The sequence below is a fragment of the Capsaspora owczarzaki genome (genome assembly GCF_000151315.2).
Source record: "Capsaspora owczarzaki ATCC 30864 unplaced genomic scaffold supercont2.8, whole genome shotgun sequence".
In the NCBI taxonomy this organism is placed as follows: domain Eukaryota; class Filasterea; order Ministeriida; family Capsasporidae; genus Capsaspora; species Capsaspora owczarzaki.
Genome location: NW_011887299.1, coordinates 665,672 through 683,880, shown reverse-complemented (window position 1 = coordinate 683,880; position 18,209 = coordinate 665,672). Strand labels below are relative to the sequence as shown.

The window sequence follows — 18,209 nt, the reverse complement described above, 5'->3', positions numbered from 1 at the left end:
TTTAGGAAATAACCCAATTGCGATCAGTTTTTGTTTTTTGTTTTTTCTCTCGTAAGCTTTATTTGTTTGTGTTTTGGCGTGTTTGTTCCTTGTTTCTCTTTGTGTGAGTTTTGTTTTTGTTGGGAGCGTTGCAAACAAACTGCGCGGAATTCAGCAAAGTGGGTGTGCAAGGCCGCTGTTCGCGCATCTCTCCCCCTCCCCCTCTTCCTCTCTCTCTGGTGTGAGAATTTCCAGTCGCGCCATGGTTGCTGTTTGTTTTGTGTTGTTTTTGTCTTTTTCCATCGGAAGCTTCCGCGCTTCCGTCTTCCGCGCTTCCGTTGCTCCGTTTTCGCGCCAAACCCTTCCCTCCCCCTCATTCTTCACACCCCCCTTCTCCCGCGCCCGCCCCCTGCTCTGCACGCTCCGCCTCTGCCAGAGCAAACAGCCACCCTTCCAACGCAACTTTGCTGTCGCCACTGCAACTGCTCTTATCCTGCGCTTTGCTTTGGTGGCTGATGGGAAACCTCAATCAAAACAAAAGGCAAAATGCAAAAAGTAAACAAAACAAAAAAGCATACCATTCAACCAAATGCGAAACCCAGGCCTGGGTGCTCGCCGCTGTTTGCTTGGCTGATACGCACGATGAGGGGGGTAGTCTAGTACAGCGCACCATTTGAAGTGGGTTGGGACTCGGTCAAGCTTCGGCGGAAGGGGAGAGCAGGAGAACCCGGAAGAGACCCGTGACGTTGAGGTCTCGACTCGGTGCCACTTAACACCACCACCCCCCGGGCTCCCTGCCCCCTCCCCGAAGCCTCCCTGTCCCTGCATCTCCGCTGTTTAAACATTTGGCTAGTAATACATCGCAGACCAAGTGTAGAGTGCGGGGAAAAGATGCGCTGGAGCGTCTGCGCGGTTGTGAGAACAAAGCCCCGCAAAGATCGCCTCATGATCGCACCCAAATTCAGATCCAATACAGCCGCGCTCGACCGTGCTCGTCTTGGGCGGGTTGAGCGTCCCGTCTACAGCCATAATAGCGAGTCATTGTCATTATTTGAGAAACCAGCAGAGAAGTCTTCGGCCTATTCTTTGTTGCATACCATCCCGCTTCAGCAGCAATCGCTTTTCTCAGTCAAAACCGTTGGGGGGGGGGCACCTCGCGGTTGCATGCGCACACGATTTTGCTTATTAACTAGATGCAAAACTTGTCTCGACCCTGGCTCACTTGTTCACGCAAACAGACAATGAAGACACGCTCTTTCGCTCTGCTGCCGTTGCTGGTGCTATGCTTCATGACAATGCAAGTCGAGTGGTCGCAGGCCGTTCCTTGTGGTCCAGGAGACATATGCGACTGCACAGGAACGACCGCTGCCTGTGGAGACAAGGGTCTGACAACAATCCCAACTGCCATCCCTGCAAACACGACATATTTGTAAGGACAGAACCCATGCGCACTACTGCCAACCCCCTTTTTTTTGCTAAAGATTGCTTGAGTCGAGGACCTCACTCCTCGATCGCGACTGCCAGATCTCTCTACGGAAACCTACTCACCAGCCTTGACTCAAACGCATTCGCTCACCTACCCGCGCTGGCAGTCATGTAAGAAAAGGAGCATGCGGATGATAGAACACGACTTGGAAAACTCACTCGCGTCCAGTGCGGTGAGCTACAACCAAATCACTAGCATTGCCGCAGACGCGTTCGCCGGGCTGAGCCAGCTGACTCAGATGTACGTCGCAGAGGTTGTATTGTTTGGAACAAGGATTTGCCTGCTCACCTTTCGCACGGTTTACAGAATAATGCACTACAACAAGCTGGTCAGCATTCCTACAGATGCACTTGCGGGACTGACTTTGCTTTCCAACCTGTACGCACTTGCTTTCCTGGAGAAGAATTTGGGATTTTTGCAAGCATCTCACGTGTCGCACGGTCCCTAGGAATCTGGCCTCCAATTTGATCACCAGCATTTCGGCAAACGCATTCGCTGGAATGGTTGCGTTGGCAGATCTGTCAGTGTCGATGGTTGTTGTACTTTGAACACAAACAAGAACGGTTTGCTCACTTGTTTGTCAACGACTAGGGCTGTTGGCGGCAATCAAATCACAAGCATTCTGCCTGGTGCTTTTGCAACCTTAACTGCACTGACAAAACTGTGAGCCATTCATCCTTTTGTCTTGGGAGACCCGAATGCGAGCTCATCCTGTTGCGCGACAACTTGCATATTCAGGCAGGTGAACAGCAATCGCCTGACCAGCGTTCCAGCGGATGCCTTCATCGGACTCACAAGTCTACAACACCTGTAAGAAATTCATCTGACGCTGGTGGCAGAAAGAACAACGGCTCAATCGTCGACAACGACATCCTAGCACCTTCAACATTAACCAGATCACCAGTATTTCCGCCAATGCGTTCCCAGGACTGACTTCGCTGCTGACGTTGTAAAGAGCTATTTCGTTTGTAAGATGATATGACCACTCGGACATGTACTGGGACCTCATCCAGTGCGCGTTTTGTTAGATTCCTTAACAACAATGCAATCACGAGCGTTTCCGGCCGTGCTTTCGAAGGGCTGACGGCACTGACCTACTTGTACGTACGCACTTGAAGTTGAGTTGTAATAAGGATCAAGAACCTGAGCTCAGTCGTCGCATGGCAGAACCCTGGAGCGAAACCAGATTGCGAGCATTCCACGAGCTGGATTCACAGGGCTTCCCGCTATTCGGATCTTGTAAGCAAAAGATCTGACGTCAATAGGAGTTGTCACAAGTATCTCACTCGTGGCACGAGTGACTAGAACGTTGAATGAGAATCAGATCACAAGTCTTCCGCCCAACGCTTTCACTGCCATGACTACTCTGACCTCCCTGTATGCAAGAGCGCTTGTTGTAAAGTGTACGTCAATGCTGTGTGAATTCTAACGCGAAGGACTCAGGCCTTTGAATGCGAATCCGATGACAACCCTGCCGCCTGGCTTGTTCAAGGGCTTGAAAAACGGTCTCATCCTCAGTAGCTCCAACGCTAAACTCGCGCCGAACAACTTTAGCTTTGCTGAAAACACTGTTGCTCCGCCAAGCACTTATGGTACTGCGACCCAGCCATTCCGTAAGCTACAGTGGTTGTCGGTTGTTTTGCCTTTGCTTTTGGTGGTTTTGGTGGTTGTGTTTGTTTGTTCCCTCTTGGCTCTACTGTATTTCACTGACATCTTTTTTTTCTCCGTAGAGTGCGACACAGCCTGTGCCACCTGCTACGCCGCCGGAAACAGCTCGTGCTGTGGAGCGAATTGTCTGACCTGCAGCTCGGTCGATGCATGCACTCAGTGCTATGACGGTTATGAAATGGCGAGTGGATACTGTGTTGCGTCGGCGAGCACGAACGCCTCAGACGCTTCAATTGCGTCGGTTGCGTCAACCGCATCGGCATCTGTCGCGTCGCTTGTTTCAGTCACATCCGCCTTGTCTGCTTCGGCGGCATCCACCGCTTCTGCGTCCGTTGCGTCTGTTGTGTCTGTTGTGTCTGATGCGTCTGTTGCGTCTGATGCGTCTGTCGCGTCTGTTGCGTCTATTGCATCTGATGCGTCTGTCGCGTCTGTTGCATCTGATGCGTCTGTTGCATCTGATGCGTCGCTTGCTTCAGCCACTTTTGCTTTGTCCGCATCGATCGCAACTGCATCGGTGGCGTCGATTGCCTCTGATGCGTCTGCTAGTGTTGCTTCTACGATCGCGGCATCGATTGCCTCCGAAGCGTCTGCAGTCTCTGCCCTTGCGGCATCCGCCTCGTCGGCATCTCTTGCGTCGATCGAGTCTCGTGCATCTGCATCTGCCGCAACCGCTTCGTCCGCGTGGCAGACATCCGCAGCGTCGGCAGCCTCTCACAGACCGAACAACAGCAGCGATGCCGCTTCATCGTTGCCAATCATCGTTGGCGTCGTTGTCGGCTTGGCTCTTCTGTTGCTGCTGGTCCTAGTTGTGGCTCTGCGACGCCGTCACGTATCAAAGGCAACCTCCGATGGTGCCGGCACGCTCCTCAAGGGGCCGACTGAATCGGATCCTGTCCATCATGCAAGCTTGCCAGCAACGACCATGCTCAACCCGACCTATGAGGTCATTGCCGAGAAAGCGAATCAAGGCTTGTACGAAGAGGTCGGAACGGCCACGCGAGCTCCGGCTGGTTCCGCAGGACTCGTGTACGCTGAGACATCGGCGGCTGCATCCACAATCCGCTCCCACGCGCCCGCCTCCACCAGCACAACCTACGCAACGGTGATTAGCACGGCCGAGGGTCCGTTAGACGCCACCTATGCATCTGTGTCTGCAGTGTCTGGCGAGGTGAGCCTGAATGAACTGGGAACTGCTGCTGCCTCCAACCCGTATGCCGAATCAACGTACAGCGAGCCCATTGATGCCCAACATGCTTCTGTCGAGTATGCCGATCCTTCACTGCCAAGCCCTTCGACTGTTCGTGTGGCGAACTCGACCCCAGCCACCACGTACTCGACGATAGCCGGAGCACCGTCGTCTGCTGCCAGCGGTGATTACGAATCGCTTGCCAATTGATGTTTTCAGATGGTTGTCCTCCTTTGTGTTTCTGCTTTGTCTATGGGTCTTTCATTGTGTTGTCTTTGTCTTTGTATCAGCGGTCGATCTTGGTTTTGTGACCGTTTCAAGTTCCTTCTGTTGCAACATCGTTGTTTTTTTGTTGCGATTGTTTCTGTTGCAACTTCACTTTTTTAGTCTTTCTCAACACGCTCAGATTTGGTATTCTCATTCACTCTCAGTTTTTTTGTTTCTTGAATTGCGTTCGCTCTCAGCATTGTTCAGTTCTCTCGCGTTCTCAATTCTCTCCCTTCCTTTCACTCTCTGTCTCTATTATCCGTTTTTCATCCAACGTGCGCACGCAATGATGGCTGCCGACCAGCAGTCTGACGACGACGTTGCCAGCTCAGCGTCGACTACTGCATTGCGCGGTCGTTCTGGATCAGACACGTCGTCCGCTGACAATGCGGCTTCGCTCACTCCCCGCGTCCCACCATCACGACCATCGCTACCATTATCATCATCATCATCATTATCATCATCATCGCCGTTCAGTGACGCAGCCGCCGAGTCCGGTGCTCGACGCGTGAACAGCACTAGTAACGCCCGAAACCCAGCCACGGCAAGCACAAGCACGTCTTCTGCATGGGACGACCAACGCGCCCCAGACAACAATAGTGATAATAATCATGATCATGATGACAATGATGATGGAAATGATGAGCGTCGGCGTCCTGCTGCCAATGCCAATGCCGATGCTGCTGCTGCTGCTCCACCTCCAAGAACAAACAGCCAGCAATTGAGCGAGTCGCATCTCGAGTGCCCAATATGCATGGTAAGGCGATCATCACACAAAACGAAGCCGCGAGATGCGCTTAGATACAGTGGCAACAAGCTATCGGAGCTTCAAAACGCTCAATCCAAGTCACTCAAGTTCCAAGTGCAATTTCACTCATCATCCTGGTGTGGTGTTGCGTTGCGTCTGTTTGGTAAACAGAGCCTATTTCGAAGTGCAACGGATCTTTCATGTGGTCACAGTTTCTGTGGTAAGCGGCTTTTTGCACCTTTGTTGCTTTTTGTGTTGTGTGGATGTTTTCAACATGTTCGCTGAGCCTGGATTGTTTGCCTTGTGTTGTTTTGTTCACGATCGTAGCAAGTTGCATCTCAACGCAGCTACAACAAGTGGAACCCAATCAACGACGCTGCCCAATCTGCCGGACACCCGTTACCTCCATCCATCCGTCCTACTCGCTGCGTCGCGTCGTGGATGCGTACATTGAAGCCAATCCAGAGAGAGCATCGCAACTCTCGCCTCTCATTTCACAAGAACAGGTCGGTCACTGCCAGTTGCATGCTTGCCATACGAGAGAGAATTGCTCAACTCCATCGAGACCGATTTTTTTGCTGACATTTTGCTCTACTTTGCGTTTTAGCTCCTTTCGTCAACCGGACCCGTCTTCCCATCACCAAACTCGCTGGTCAATAACAATGCCAACATGGACAGAAACTACGAAGGCCATTTCTCCCCAGCACCCGAAAACCGCTCGCAGCGATCCCAGCCAAGTTCGGGCTCCGAGACGTTGATGGTCATTGTGTTTATTTTTACAGTCTTGCATATTTGGGATCCCTTCGATATGAAGACGCTCTGCGGGCACACCTGGTGGTGCGATTTGCTTCTCGATTCTTACGACGAGGTATTGATAATATTCTGGGTGGCGTTCTTCGTCATGCGAGCATTGTCGAACTTGGAGAATACGGCACAGTAGTTTGGATGCTTGCTGTGCGAGCGGCTACCCGGCTGGTTGTTCATTTTTGTTAACACGAAGTGCGCTTCATTGATGGTTTATTGTCCTTGCTGGATTATTGGACGCTGTGCTCTTAATTGTGCATTCATTGACAAGGCTTTTTGAATCGAGCAATTCTCTTCCAAGTGCGATAAACCAGGATCTCGCTATGGTAGCACATCTTCCGGGTTGACTGGATGCGTCAACGGGATGACGGATAACTTGTCCACATCGCGAGATAGCGCCTTTCTCATATCTGAAGGGTGAAAGAGTGGGGGGATAACAAAACCAGACAACAGGAGATCGACAACGATGAGACAAACACAAGAATGACAGCAATGCGGCAAAACTGCAAAAAAAAAACCCCCAAACACTTACCGTAGGCATCTTCCTCTTCCACGCCAGAATAGTAATTGAGTACAGTCCGGTACACAATGTAGCCAAACTTGCGGTACATGTTGATTGCAACCTCATTCGACTTGCGAACAAAGAGGTCGACAAAGTAGCATTTGTTTCTGCAAACGAGCATCAAAATGTTGAGAAAATCGTGCCGGGGCTTCCTAGATTTTGTTGTTGCCAACGCTGCTCATGGATACTTACTGCTCTGAGAGACGCTCCAGCTGAGCCATGAACTTGTCTGCAAGACCCAGACGGCGGAACTCGGGTGAGACGGTCAGAGCGGTAACATGTCCGTGATAGTCGGAATTGTTGCCCTCGTCCTTTCCCAAAACTGCAAAAGCAGCAACAGACACGCATTACAAGTGATGTTTGCCATTGTGAATGAGTACGAGCATGAGTTAGCAGTCACAGTGCATTGTGGATTGATGTTTGTTCGTACTGTAGCCCATCAGGCGTCCTGTGGTCGACTCTGCCGTTTCGCAGTAGTTTGGCCAGCGCGCGAGGTACTGCAAGTAGAATGACAGGTTGTACTACATCCCAACATGCGCACAGTGACAATGAAAGTGAAGCAGAGAGAGACCAAAGTGAGTGAAGCCAGTCAGTCAGTCAGGCAGTCAGTCAGTCAGTTCCTCTGCTGCTGCGGCTGCTGCTCCTCCCGGTGATCACCACGGATCAATAAGGACCAAGCTTGGTCCAATAAGATCAAGAATTGAGGGTCGACGGTCGACGGTCAACGGTCAACGAGGTCGCTCTCTGCTCGTTGAGCAACATTGCAATCACTCGCGCCTCATGGATGTGCATTTGCTTGCTTGTGACTCACCGTCTCAGTCAACGGATCCAAGTTACTAAACATCACATTCATAGAGTTCAACATCAGACAGAGAACACACCAGAGTCGTAAAAGTTGAGTCAACATCAGTACAACGCAAAAAAGCAAAGGGGAAAAAACGCAATCCCAAAAGTTCTCAGAGAAACGAGTTTTTGTTTGAAGTTGGTTTTTTTGTTTTTGTTCTTACACATTGTTGAAGCGAAACAAGTCGTCGCACACGAAGCGACGCGTCGTCGTCATTATTGAAGCAAGACAAAAGAAGAAGTGAAAATGACTGAATTCGGACATAAATGGATTGAAGCAGTTACTGCTTCAACTCGCTCTATTTTTTTGATTTTGTCTTTTCTTTGTCTTAGTGTCTTTGTTTCGTTTGTTTTTCACTCCTTTTGTTGTTGAGGAAGTGTAGCGGAGATGAGACGTGCGCCTGGCTACTCGTCCTCACACCGAGACAGCGACGACCACCACGACAGCTACGCATCCGGCGACCTTTCTGCAAAGCGACTTGCAGGCTCCTTCGGCTCGGCTGGACGGGCGGCCGCCACCGAAGCGCGGATTGGCCAGATGCAGTCAATGCTAAACCAGCTCAGCGGCAGTGGTCGATCTGGCGCATCCTCATCCTCATCCTCATCCTCATCCTCATCATCATCCTTGCGTCATGGTAAAGGGTTTTCATCGGCAATGGAGGACCAGGCGCCATCGTCCGGCTCTGGCGCGTTCGCTCGCGCGCAGTCCATTGTAGCGCGCGCGTCATCCTCCAAGTCCTCCACATCATCTAGCTGGTCCAAACGCAGCGACCGTCATGATTATGATAACGACAGTTATGATGACGCTGCAGGCGTTGGAGATGGTGATCCATCCAGCGGTGCATCGTCCTCCCGGCGCTCTATCTTTGGTGCGAGCACGCGACCGGCTCGCTGGGGTCGTGGCGGCTCAGACGATGACGATGACCATCACGATCATGACCGCAAAGCGTTCGTGCCGGGCACTGCTTCATCTCGAAGTCGAGCCGAATCGCGACCGTCGTCCTTCCCGGCGGCTGCGCGCGAGCGAAGGCACCGTGCTGCAGAGGCTGCCAACCCAACAACCGGCTTTTGGAGCATGTTTCCGAACGTGAGCAAGCGAGACCGAATTCTCATCATGATTGCCCTCGCCATGTTGCTGGGACGACTGGTGCACTTTATCATTCTCTTGCCGATCGTGCGAACGCCAGAGCTCGTCCCAGAGTACAATCTTGTCACTCTGCGCGAGTGGGATCGATCGTCCAGCGCTGCTCCACACGAGTACCAAACCAAGAGGCGGGTTCGCTTTGCCTCGCCTTCTGCTGCGTTGTCCGCCATGACTGGGAGACATCCCCGTGATGTCGAAGCACTAGCAGCCTTGGTTTGGAACGCGACCATCTTCATGACAGATCGGCCTCATCCCATCGTCATTCGCGAGTCCGGCACCAATCAATGGGCGGCGTTGGATACATGGTCGGTTGACTCCATCGTCCACGACCGAAACGACATGCTTGACGCCGTGTGTAGTGCCACCAATCCGCGTGTGCCCGTGCCCTCTTTCAACCCTCCTGCAATCCACTCGGAACGACTCACAGCCGCCGCTGTCCGACAAGCGTTTGCGACGGCACGGTCGTCTTCCTTTGCCCCTCTGGCGTTGCAAGCGTCCTTTTCCGACAAGGTGCCGCGCAAAGCACTCTTGCCGCAGAAGGCCGGACCCGACGCGCACAATCAGTACAGCGACTCTCACCAAGCCGCACCCTCCAGCGGCGAATCAAAGTACTGCATCGTGCAAGGGTCTCCTGAAACAGTTTTCGGTCGGGAGCGAGCTGCTGACATTTACTTGGGCGATCTTGTCCCGCCCGAGAACAACGCTCGTGTTGTCGCCCTTCCCACGGTCTCTGTCATTCCACACGGCGTCGCCCTGCCTGGACAGGTTGCATTCGACCCCACCTTCCACGTTCAAATCCAGGGCTACAGCGTTGCCACTATTTATGCAGGGGCGCAGCTGGCCGCCGCGCATCCAGTCTCTTTCCTGCATCCGAATTACGGCTCGGTACAAGTGCCACTTGGCCCTGAGCTTTCGGGACCAATGCTCCAACCGGAAGGAGAGGCATCTTCCTCCGAGCACTCAGGGCCCGTTGGGCTACCGCCCTACCCAGCCGAAAAAGTCTCCGGTGCCGTCTTCCCGACAGCCGAGGCGCTTCGGCAAACCCAGGTCTACCTGGCACCAGGAGATGTTGTGTTTGTTCCTGCGCATTGGATCTATACCATCACTCCGGCCCCATCCCCGAGCTTGCGCACGCATGCATCGTCCAAACAAGAAGCGCCCTCCAACGGTTACAGCGACCCAGCGACCTACAGCTCAGCCACCACCTCAATTGTACTCAGCGTCGGGCTGCATTCACCGCAACATGACCGAACTCTGAAGGCCATCTACGCCCCCGACGATCTTCCGCTTGGCAACATTACCAATGCACTCTTTTCGCCGCACATTCCCGCAGAATCGTTCACTTCCAAAGACCGCCTCACTCTCGAGAGCCTACAAAACCCAGTCTTCAGCTGGCGAGGCGTACTGGAAGTAGAGTTTTTCTTGGATCAAGTGTATCGCGCAGTCACCACCCGTCCGCAACTCGCCAACCCCATCACAAGTGCCCTGGCCAAGTCGCGATACGCGCCAGGAGCCCATTTCTACCAAGCCATGGCGGGTCACCCCATCGCCTCCATCAAGCGTCAGTGTGCGATATTCTCCCATTTTATGCGCCTGCCGGAGGACAAGAAGACCACTCTGCGCCGTGACTTGCAGCGCGCCCACTCCCGAAAGTACACAAACATGGATGACATGGCGACATCCGCTTCGCTAGATCTGTCGGAGCCGTTTTCACTCGACATTGTGACAAAACGTCGTCTCATTGATGCCGCGAGCGTCTACGGCGACGCCCTCTCCGAGCTGCCGGGTCCTATGCTCCAGCTGCACTTGCACAACTTTTTCGAGCATGTGCTGGCGCGCGCTGTTGGTGCGGAGAATGTCGGCGTTGTCCTGCTGTGGTGCCTCAGCCGGTCTTAGGGCAGAGGGTCTGCCACAAATGTTGGGGTTTTGTCAAAGCACACAAACGCACATGAATCATATTGTCACAAATAAGAGCGATAACAAGCATAAAAAATCAAAAATCGATAATAAGACATGGCTGTAAAATCACACAACAGGCGCAAAGGACTTTCAATCTGCTTTGACGTGCTGCAACAAGAAAACACAAAAAGCATGAGTCAAAATTGACCGAGAAAAAATCCATTTCATGAATCCATCACACACCTTCAGCCATGAGTGATGTAGCGCTTCGTTTGCACTCAAGCGTTCGAAAGGATCTGCCTTTAGAAGTCGTGTTATCAAATTTCGAGCTGCCAAAACAAATAAAGAAAACAAAAGTCAATCAAATGAACCAGTCAGAGATTGGGACCTATCGCCATAATCATTGGCATGGGATAGCTCCACGATCCTTACCTGCTGGAGAGATGGACTGCCATCCAGGATGATCAAACCGTACGTCTGCCCGCACAATCTTCTTCATCAACTCAAAGTCACTCTCGTCGTCAAACGGATAGTCTCCCGACAAGAGATTGTACAAAATGACGCCACAAGACCACAGGTCGCAAGCGTGGTCGTACTGCTTCCCCGAGATGATTTCGGGCGCTGGAACCCAAAAACCCAAACACCCAGTGAAAGTGAGTGCACAAAGACCAGTTGTGTTTTGTTTTGCTTTTTTTTCCTGGAGATGATCACATGCAATTTAGGACATACCCATGTAGTGCATCGTGCCGCAAGATGATTGCAGCAATTGTCGCTTTTTGGCAGTCTCCTCAAACAAACTCACGACGCCGAAATCTGAAATTTTCACGCCCTTGCTAAAGTTCTCGCGATCCATCAGCAAAACATTCTCCGGCTATAAATCCAAAGGCAACACACACAAAACTCGTGAGTTGATTCGACGAAAGGTACCACCCGGCCTTATCCATCAAACCAGAACAAACAACGTACCTTGAGATCGCGATGCACAACTCCAATACTGTGCAAATAGGCAACACCCTGCACAAGATTCTTCATGATGATTGCTGCAGTCGCTTCCGGAAACGAGTTGCGCTCAATGATGGCGTCAAACAGCTCGCCGCCGGGACAGCTGTCAATGAGAGAACAGTGGTGAGTTTCAAAAGTCAAAGAACGCCGGATAGAAAAACGAGGAGTGTGGCTTACAACTCAATTAACACGTAAAGGTACTTGTCATCTTCGGAGGTTTCTTCGAATGCGACCACATTTCGATGCTGTGCCTTGCGAAGCGCGGCAATCTCGTTTTCCAGCCGTACTTTGTCCACCACGCGTGCCTTGATGACTGCCTTCATGGCAAACTCCAGGCCAGTTTCGCGATTTTGAACAAGAAACACCATGGCAAAGGCACCCCTGTCAGCATTCCCAGACCGAAGGAAGTGAGCATGGCAAGGTGCCACAAACGAGGCCTAGCTCATCGTCTCGGTTGAACTTACGATCCCAGCTTTCGCTTTATCTTGTATCGCGACAAGATTGTATCGGAAAACCCGTATAGCTCTGTTTGTACGGACCACAGCATTGAGCAACTGGTCGACGAATCGAAAAAAGCAACGGATGGAAACAGCCACAAAGAGACAACACTGACCGAAACTGTGATCTTCAACCTCTTCGTCTTCCCGGAGAAGCCCTTTCGGTTCTGGTGCTGCGGAAACGGCAGGTGTGGTGGATATTGGTGCCGCGGTGGGCTCTGGTTTTGTTTCAGCTGGCGGTGCAGATTGCGGCTGTGCCAACGAGGAATTGGTGTTGGGAGTTGCGCCAACAACAGCACGCGAGGGTGGTGGTGCAACAGGAGAAGCAAGACCTGTCGCGGGGTTGTATGGTCTGGATGGTGGAGGAACTGGCTCTGCAGCCGCAAGAGAAAAAAAAATCAAATAGTCCAACGATGAGTTTTGATGGCAAATCACTGACCCAGGCTTGGTTGAGTTGTTCATGCTCATACTTGCGCCAGGTGCAAGTGTATCGGCCGACATCACAGTAGTGTCAGGACTGCCACGCTGAGGTTGCCTTGCAAAATCTGACCAGAGTTCAAAATCAAAGAGAATACAAACGTCAGCCATTGTGCAAAAATCCCAAGCCAAACTCCCCAATAAACATTGTCATGACACAGAATTGCAACCGAATTCTGAGAAAAAATTAAGACATGAGAAAAATTCAAACCAAAATTTCACCAAATAAGGAAAAATCTGAAACCTTGATGCAAAAAAAAAAAAAAAAAAAAAAAAAGTGTTCGTTTTGAATGCGAAATGCCGCGACTTTGAAGCACAAACAGAGCAGTGGAGCAAACAGTGCTGTTGTGTTGAAGCGAGAAACTTCAACATCAAAAGGCCGACGCGAGCGCTGCGATTTGCGATTTGCGATTTGCGATGCGGAACACTCTGCAAGGATTGGAAAAGGAAAGAAACCCAAAAAAAAAAAAAAAAAAAAAACTTTGAGGCTGAATAAACCTTAATCGGCAACTCACCCCCGTCAAACGCGATGCTATGGCAGTGCGGGCAGCCCAGGCGGACACCAGCCCTGCCCCCCCCCCCACAAAGCAAGACACGGAGAGCAAGCAGAGACGCATCGCAAAGAGAGGAAGCCAACCCCCGGGTGGCGGACTGAGCGGCAAGAGACGCAAGGAAGCGAACTGTGGCGGACAAGGCCACTCACTCACTCACACACGAACGAACACCAGGCCAGGGGTCAGTCATGGGGCTGCATGCCACACGAGAGAAGCACCGCTGACGATGCGTCATGAACAAGGCTGGGCAAGCCAAGGGTGGGAGTGACTCAGTCACCTCGAACCCAAATAAAATAAAAAATAAAATAAAAAAACTCCATTTTCATTTTGAATACAGCATTGTGCTGCTGATGACCCACACAATGCCCCCCCCATGTCCGATGAGCACGACGCCGCCTCCCGAATTCGCCAAAGCAGCGACTCATGAAAGAAGACCAAAATTTCAACCGCAGTTGATGCGCAGAAAGCGAGCGTGGCAAAGTCAACTGGTTTTCGCTTACTGGATCAAAAGCAAGACTGATTTCCTTTTTTTTCTTTTTTTTCTTTTTTTTGGGACTTTCCCATTGGTTTTCGATGATCCGGTTTCAACGGTTCGACAGAAAAACAAAACAAGGAGCATGAAAAAAGAAGCTCAGATTCGATTAAACAAAAAGAAGAGGCACAAAAAAAAATACAACAGTCGCTCAACAAAGAATCAATCGATTTTGAATTCACGATCGCGCGGACGCGTGCTTCTTGGCCTCGACCTTGAGCTTGGCCTCGAATTGATGATCAAACTTCTTTTGAGAACCTGTTCGGTAATTCTTGAGCTTATAACGACGCTTGGGTCTGTGTGTCAAAGAAAAAAAAAGCACGAATGTAAAACCATGAGCAAAACCTGAACCTGAACAACATCACGCAACAAACAACACAGAAACTGCCAAGTAACGTACGCGACGCGATCGCGAGCTTCAACCATGTTGCGTCGCTGCAGACTAAGGAAGCGGTCCTTGAGAAGATTGCCCTCTTGGACCAGCGAACGGAGCGTGTCGGGAAGCTCGTGCCTGAGCTTGACTTGCATGGGCTCCTCGACGAACGCCTTGCGGCCAAGACGCTTGGTCGCGTAGGGCTCGGTGGCCTCCTGCACGGCGGCCTTCTCGTCGGCGCGATCCTCAATCTCGTCCAACTCGCGCTCAACCTCCTGCGCAATACTCTTGGCACGGTAAATGTCTTGCTGAACACCACGCGCCTTCTTGGCGTCGGCAGCCGCTCGCACGCGCTCGCGCTCTCGTCGCTCGCGGTTGCGTTGGGTCTTGGTCTTGCGGGCGTCATCGGTAGTGGCAGGGTTGGCCGAGCGGTAGGGGGCAGAATCGTCTTCCTCGTCTTCCTCGTCCTCGTCTTCCTCGTCTTCCTCGTCTTCCTCGTCCTCGTCTTCGCTCTCCTCGTCTGATTGTGCGTCGTTAGTGTCCATTGCGGAAGTATCAGCGTCGTCGACTACTTGCACGACGAACGCGGATATTGCTGAAGCTGTTTGCTTGGAAGCTGCTAACTGTTTTGGTGCGACCGCCATCGGCACGGACGTGCTCAGGCCCTGAGTCACAGCCCCGCTCTTGGCCTGGGCCGCTGCATTCTTCTTGGACGCCTGGCTGTCCTTGGCAGCAAGGGAGGGGGTGTCCATAACGCGATCGTCGCTCCATCCACCGACAAGGGTGCCGTTGATGTTGAAGGCATCCTGGACCTCGTCCTCCCACTTGTAGTTGGCCTTGCCGTTCTTTTTGGCGCCCGAGGACACGTACGGCTTGAGGCGGTTTTTGATGCGCTCGGCTTCAGCCAACCTGGCGACTTCTGCTGCAGCAGCAATGGTGAGCGCGTCAGCGTGATCGTCCTGGTCGGGATTGTACGATTGACCGGGATGCGCGGCCATCACAGCCGGCAGCGCCGATGGCGCCTGACGCATCGTGACTGGAATACGCTTGGGCACGGGCAGCGTCGCCTGCACATAGTCTGAGGTGAAGCCCTTCTTGTTCCATGGGACTGGCGGGGCTTGCACGTTGTCTGTGACGCTGGTACTCAGCGCTGGAGTCGACCACAAGTCAAACCCGGCCACCTGGTGGCCAATGACTGGTGGTGGCGGCACAAAGGCGTCCTTCTTGGCCGCAATCGCGAGCGACTTTGTGACTGGGTGCGAGTAGTCCTCGCCGACATCGGAATCGGATTCGTTGCCGCTGGGCCTGGCCGTCTTGAGCTTGACTTCGCGCAGTTTCCGCGTGGGAGCAGCACGACCGCCCGCCACCGCCTTGATGAACTGGTTGCCTGCAATCACCTTGTCGACGTGCGACTGGCGCGGGGTGCGCTTGGGCGGACCACCGACAGCGATCATCAGTGCGCGCGGCTGCTCTGCTTCAGCCTCTTCCTCCTCCACTTCCATTGCCACAGCTGCTTCTGCCGCCGCCGCCGCCGCTTTGGACGCAGCAGTGGTCTTCTTGCTTGTGCCGGCAGCTGGCTTGGCTGCGGTCGCGGACGCCTTCGCCTTGGTCGCCTTCGACGCTGATCGGCCATCCACATGGGAGCCACGAGGCTTTGGCTGGAGCTCCTCCTCTTCCGGCTCGTCCTCGCCGCTCTCAGCCCCATCCTCACTGTCGTCACCCGTCGACATCTTTGCGGATCTGGTTTGCCTGAGACTGGTCTTGACGGCGGCGGCGGTCTTGCCGTTGTTGTTGGCGGCCGCCTTGGAGCGCGTCGCCACGCGATCAATCATGAACAGCGCCGCGTCGTCCCGCTCAGCCATCGCGCCACCCGTGCGCTCGTCGTGACGGATGGTCTCGATGTAGTCGTCAAACTCGGTCGTCGGGATGTTCTTGCGCATGTTCTTGGTGCCGGCCTTGCTCACTCGCTTGCGCTTGGGCTGCTCAGGCGCTGCTGCTGGTGCTGGTGCTGCTGCTGGTGCTGGTGGTGCCTTTGCTTTGACCATTTGCTTCAACTCTCAGACAAGATAATAAAAAGACTAAACAAACAAACAAACACTGCACGACCAAGCGAATGGGAATTGGTTTTGCGTTGGATTGATTGCGCTGTTGAAATTCGTCTCAAAGCATTCATCACCTCTTCCACTGAAAATCATCCACCGACTTCAGGAAAAGGTCTCTCAAAGTCCCCGTTGTGAAACATTCACTGACAAATTTTGCTAAAGTGAGCGTCCAGTTGAAAACCCCAAGCAACAAAACGAAAACAATTCAACTGCAAAAATGAAAAAAAAGCTCTGTTGAACTTTGAGACGATCGACAAAAAACATCAAAACTTCCGGCAAAATGGATATCACTCATGCACAACATCCGCCTGCAGGTTCCGCAGAACGGCCAGAACCAACGGGGTCTCGTCGTGCTAGAGGAACGGTTGCGCCATCTACCAAAGTACACAGAATAAACCGTCAGCACGTCAACTCCGCCAAACAAACAAACAAACAAACAAACAAAAAAAGCTCAAACACAACAACACGCGACAGGATCTCGAGCACAAAACATACCAGCTGCAAGTGTTCGTGTCTTTGACTCGCTTTGGATGAAATCCTCGGCAATCGCTGTAAAGAGCTCCTGAATGCCTTGGCCCGTCTTGCTTGATGTGTCAAAATACCGTGCGTGCACCTCGTCGGCGTAGTCTGACACGGAGTGGACATCAACACGGCCACTACGATTGCCCTCCGCTATATCGACCTTGGTGCCGCAAATGTACAACTTGCAATGCTCCTCGTTGTTTCGCAATTCGTTCACCCAGAATTTAAGCCGTTCAAATGATGTTGGGTCCATGACATCTGACCAACAAAGAGGAGGGAAAAAAAGATAGAGAGAGGGAGAGGGTGAGAAACTTCTTTCTTGATAGTTTGCGCCAAAGCGGTCGTTGTGATTCGGAAGGCGCTTACCAAAGCATGTGATTGCTGCCTTGGCGCCACGATAGTAAATGCGACTCATTGCCTCGTATCGTTCAGAGCCAGCGGTATCCTGATGATGAGGACAATGTGAGCGGGAGACAAGTCAAAACGAGATGTACATCCAAGGCACAAATCGGATCAAAGACACATCGGATCAAAGACACATATCGGATACCACCACCACCCACTGACTTACCCATATGCCCATCGTGATGGTATGGCCGCCAATTTGCAGCTTCTTTGCGCCGAACGCCGCTCCGACAGTCTGAACAATATCCACAAAGAGTCGGAAATTGTGAGTAACACGGGAACACACAGAGGTATTGCAACATAACATGATGTTGTTTGTGAGGTTTTAGATTTGCAGTGACGGCAATGGGAACCGCCTCCAAGCCTCAAAATCTCAGAATCTCCTCGGTTCAAGCAAAGCGTCGCTACAACGAAACAAACCGCTTCAAACCTAGCCCCTCAAAGATTTTGCCAATATGAATGTGCATCCCCCCCCCCTATGAAGGCTGGCCAACACAGACAGCAGAGTGACCATTGGGGAACTCAAAGCGACTGCGCAATGGCGATTTGCTCCTCGGAAACGTCCCCCGCTCTGCCTCTTCGTCACCCAACCAACCACCAAACCAACCAACCAACCAACCAGTGACAGCCACTCAATGTCAGCACTGTCCACACGCGGTTGTGGTCACGCTGACTTGTCCTTTGGCTGGGTTGATTCTTTCCCCGCTTCCCTCTTCTTCCGTCTCTCTCCTTGTCAAACGCCCGAAACCCAACCCCACTTGACCAACCCCCAAAAGTCGAGATGAACCTTGCAAAGCCAAACTGAGTTGAACTCGATCGCCCCGCTCGCTCGCTCGCTCGCTCCCGTGGACGTCACCGGACTCTGCGCAACTCCGCTCCGACATCCCCCCAACCAACAACTCTGCCCTTCTTTCTCTATCTCTTGGTTACAACTCTCGAAACCACTCACGGCTTGGTTGACGCCAAAGTTGAAGCGGTCATGCAGATAGCGATCGACCAGGCACGTCTTGCCACTCGCCTCGCGGCCGAGCAGAACGACCTTCAGATCGACTTTCGCTGTCATTTCTCCCTTCTTTTTTTTTTAGTTTGTGGCGAATTGTGTGAAGAGTGAATGAATGACTGAGCTGTTGATGAAAGTGTGTGTGTCTGACATGAACAT

The 18,209-nt window shown here is 52.3% G+C and overlaps 6 protein-coding genes across 6 annotated transcripts; 3 read left to right on the top strand and 3 right to left on the bottom strand.

Moving 5' to 3' along the window:
- The first annotated feature begins 50 nt into the window (after positions 1–50).
- CAOG_08863 (hypothetical protein) lies at positions 51–4,698 on the top strand. Its single transcript, XM_011272216.1, has 14 exons — positions 51–103; positions 1,218–1,408; positions 1,504–1,575; positions 1,634–1,705; positions 1,772–1,843; positions 1,914–1,985; positions 2,057–2,128; positions 2,204–2,275; positions 2,343–2,414; positions 2,494–2,565; positions 2,633–2,704; positions 2,771–2,842; positions 2,909–3,078; positions 3,196–4,698. The coding sequence occupies exons 2-14, from the start codon at positions 1,221–1,223 to the stop codon at positions 4,527–4,529; spliced, it is 2,412 nt and encodes an 803-aa protein (XP_011270518.1). The 5' UTR covers positions 51–103; positions 1,218–1,220; the 3' UTR covers positions 4,530–4,698.
- On the top strand, positions 4,632–6,434 carry CAOG_08862 (hypothetical protein). Its single transcript, XM_011272215.1, has 4 exons — positions 4,632–5,343; positions 5,506–5,554; positions 5,662–5,840; positions 5,942–6,434. The coding sequence occupies exons 1-4, from the start codon at positions 4,873–4,875 to the stop codon at positions 6,272–6,274; spliced, it is 1,032 nt and encodes a 343-aa protein (XP_011270517.1). The 5' UTR covers positions 4,632–4,872; the 3' UTR covers positions 6,275–6,434.
- Positions 6,335–7,785, bottom strand: CAOG_05136 (N-acetyltransferase). Its single transcript, XM_004346771.2, has 6 exons — positions 7,708–7,785; positions 7,512–7,536; positions 7,131–7,221; positions 6,893–7,022; positions 6,671–6,807; positions 6,335–6,548 (listed from the first exon to the last, which is right to left on the bottom strand). Exons 1-6 carry the CDS (start codon positions 7,758–7,760, stop codon positions 6,460–6,462), a joined length of 525 nt encoding a protein of 174 aa, XP_004346821.1. The 5' UTR covers positions 7,761–7,785; the 3' UTR covers positions 6,335–6,459.
- A 139-nt stretch (positions 7,786–7,924) lies between these two features.
- Positions 7,925–10,704, top strand: CAOG_05135 (hypothetical protein). The gene has a single exon (XM_004346770.2). It carries the CDS (start codon positions 7,932–7,934, stop codon positions 10,581–10,583), a length of 2,652 nt encoding a protein of 883 aa, XP_004346820.1. The 5' UTR covers positions 7,925–7,931; the 3' UTR covers positions 10,584–10,704.
- CAOG_05134 (calcium/calmodulin-dependent protein kinase I delta short) lies at positions 10,604–16,066 on the bottom strand (the record flags this gene model as incomplete). The annotated part of the gene is made up of 12 exons (XM_004346769.2): positions 10,604–10,754; positions 10,830–10,915; positions 11,019–11,207; positions 11,316–11,457; positions 11,553–11,691; positions 11,766–11,969; positions 12,053–12,113; positions 12,202–12,459; positions 12,556–12,630; positions 13,078–13,130; positions 13,831–13,944; positions 14,049–16,066. 12 exons carry the CDS (start codon positions 16,064–16,066, stop codon positions 10,737–10,739), a joined length of 3,357 nt encoding a protein of 1,118 aa, XP_004346819.2. The 3' UTR covers positions 10,604–10,736.
- Positions 16,067–16,351: 285 nt separating this feature from the next.
- On the bottom strand, positions 16,352–18,177 carry CAOG_05133 (hypothetical protein). The gene is made up of 5 exons (XM_004346768.2): positions 18,000–18,177; positions 17,217–17,285; positions 17,012–17,090; positions 16,619–16,903; positions 16,352–16,497 (listed from the first exon to the last, which is right to left on the bottom strand). The coding sequence occupies exons 1-5, from the start codon at positions 18,111–18,113 to the stop codon at positions 16,415–16,417; spliced, it is 630 nt and encodes a 209-aa protein (XP_004346818.1). The 5' UTR covers positions 18,114–18,177; the 3' UTR covers positions 16,352–16,414.
- Positions 18,178–18,209: the final 32 nt, after the last annotated feature.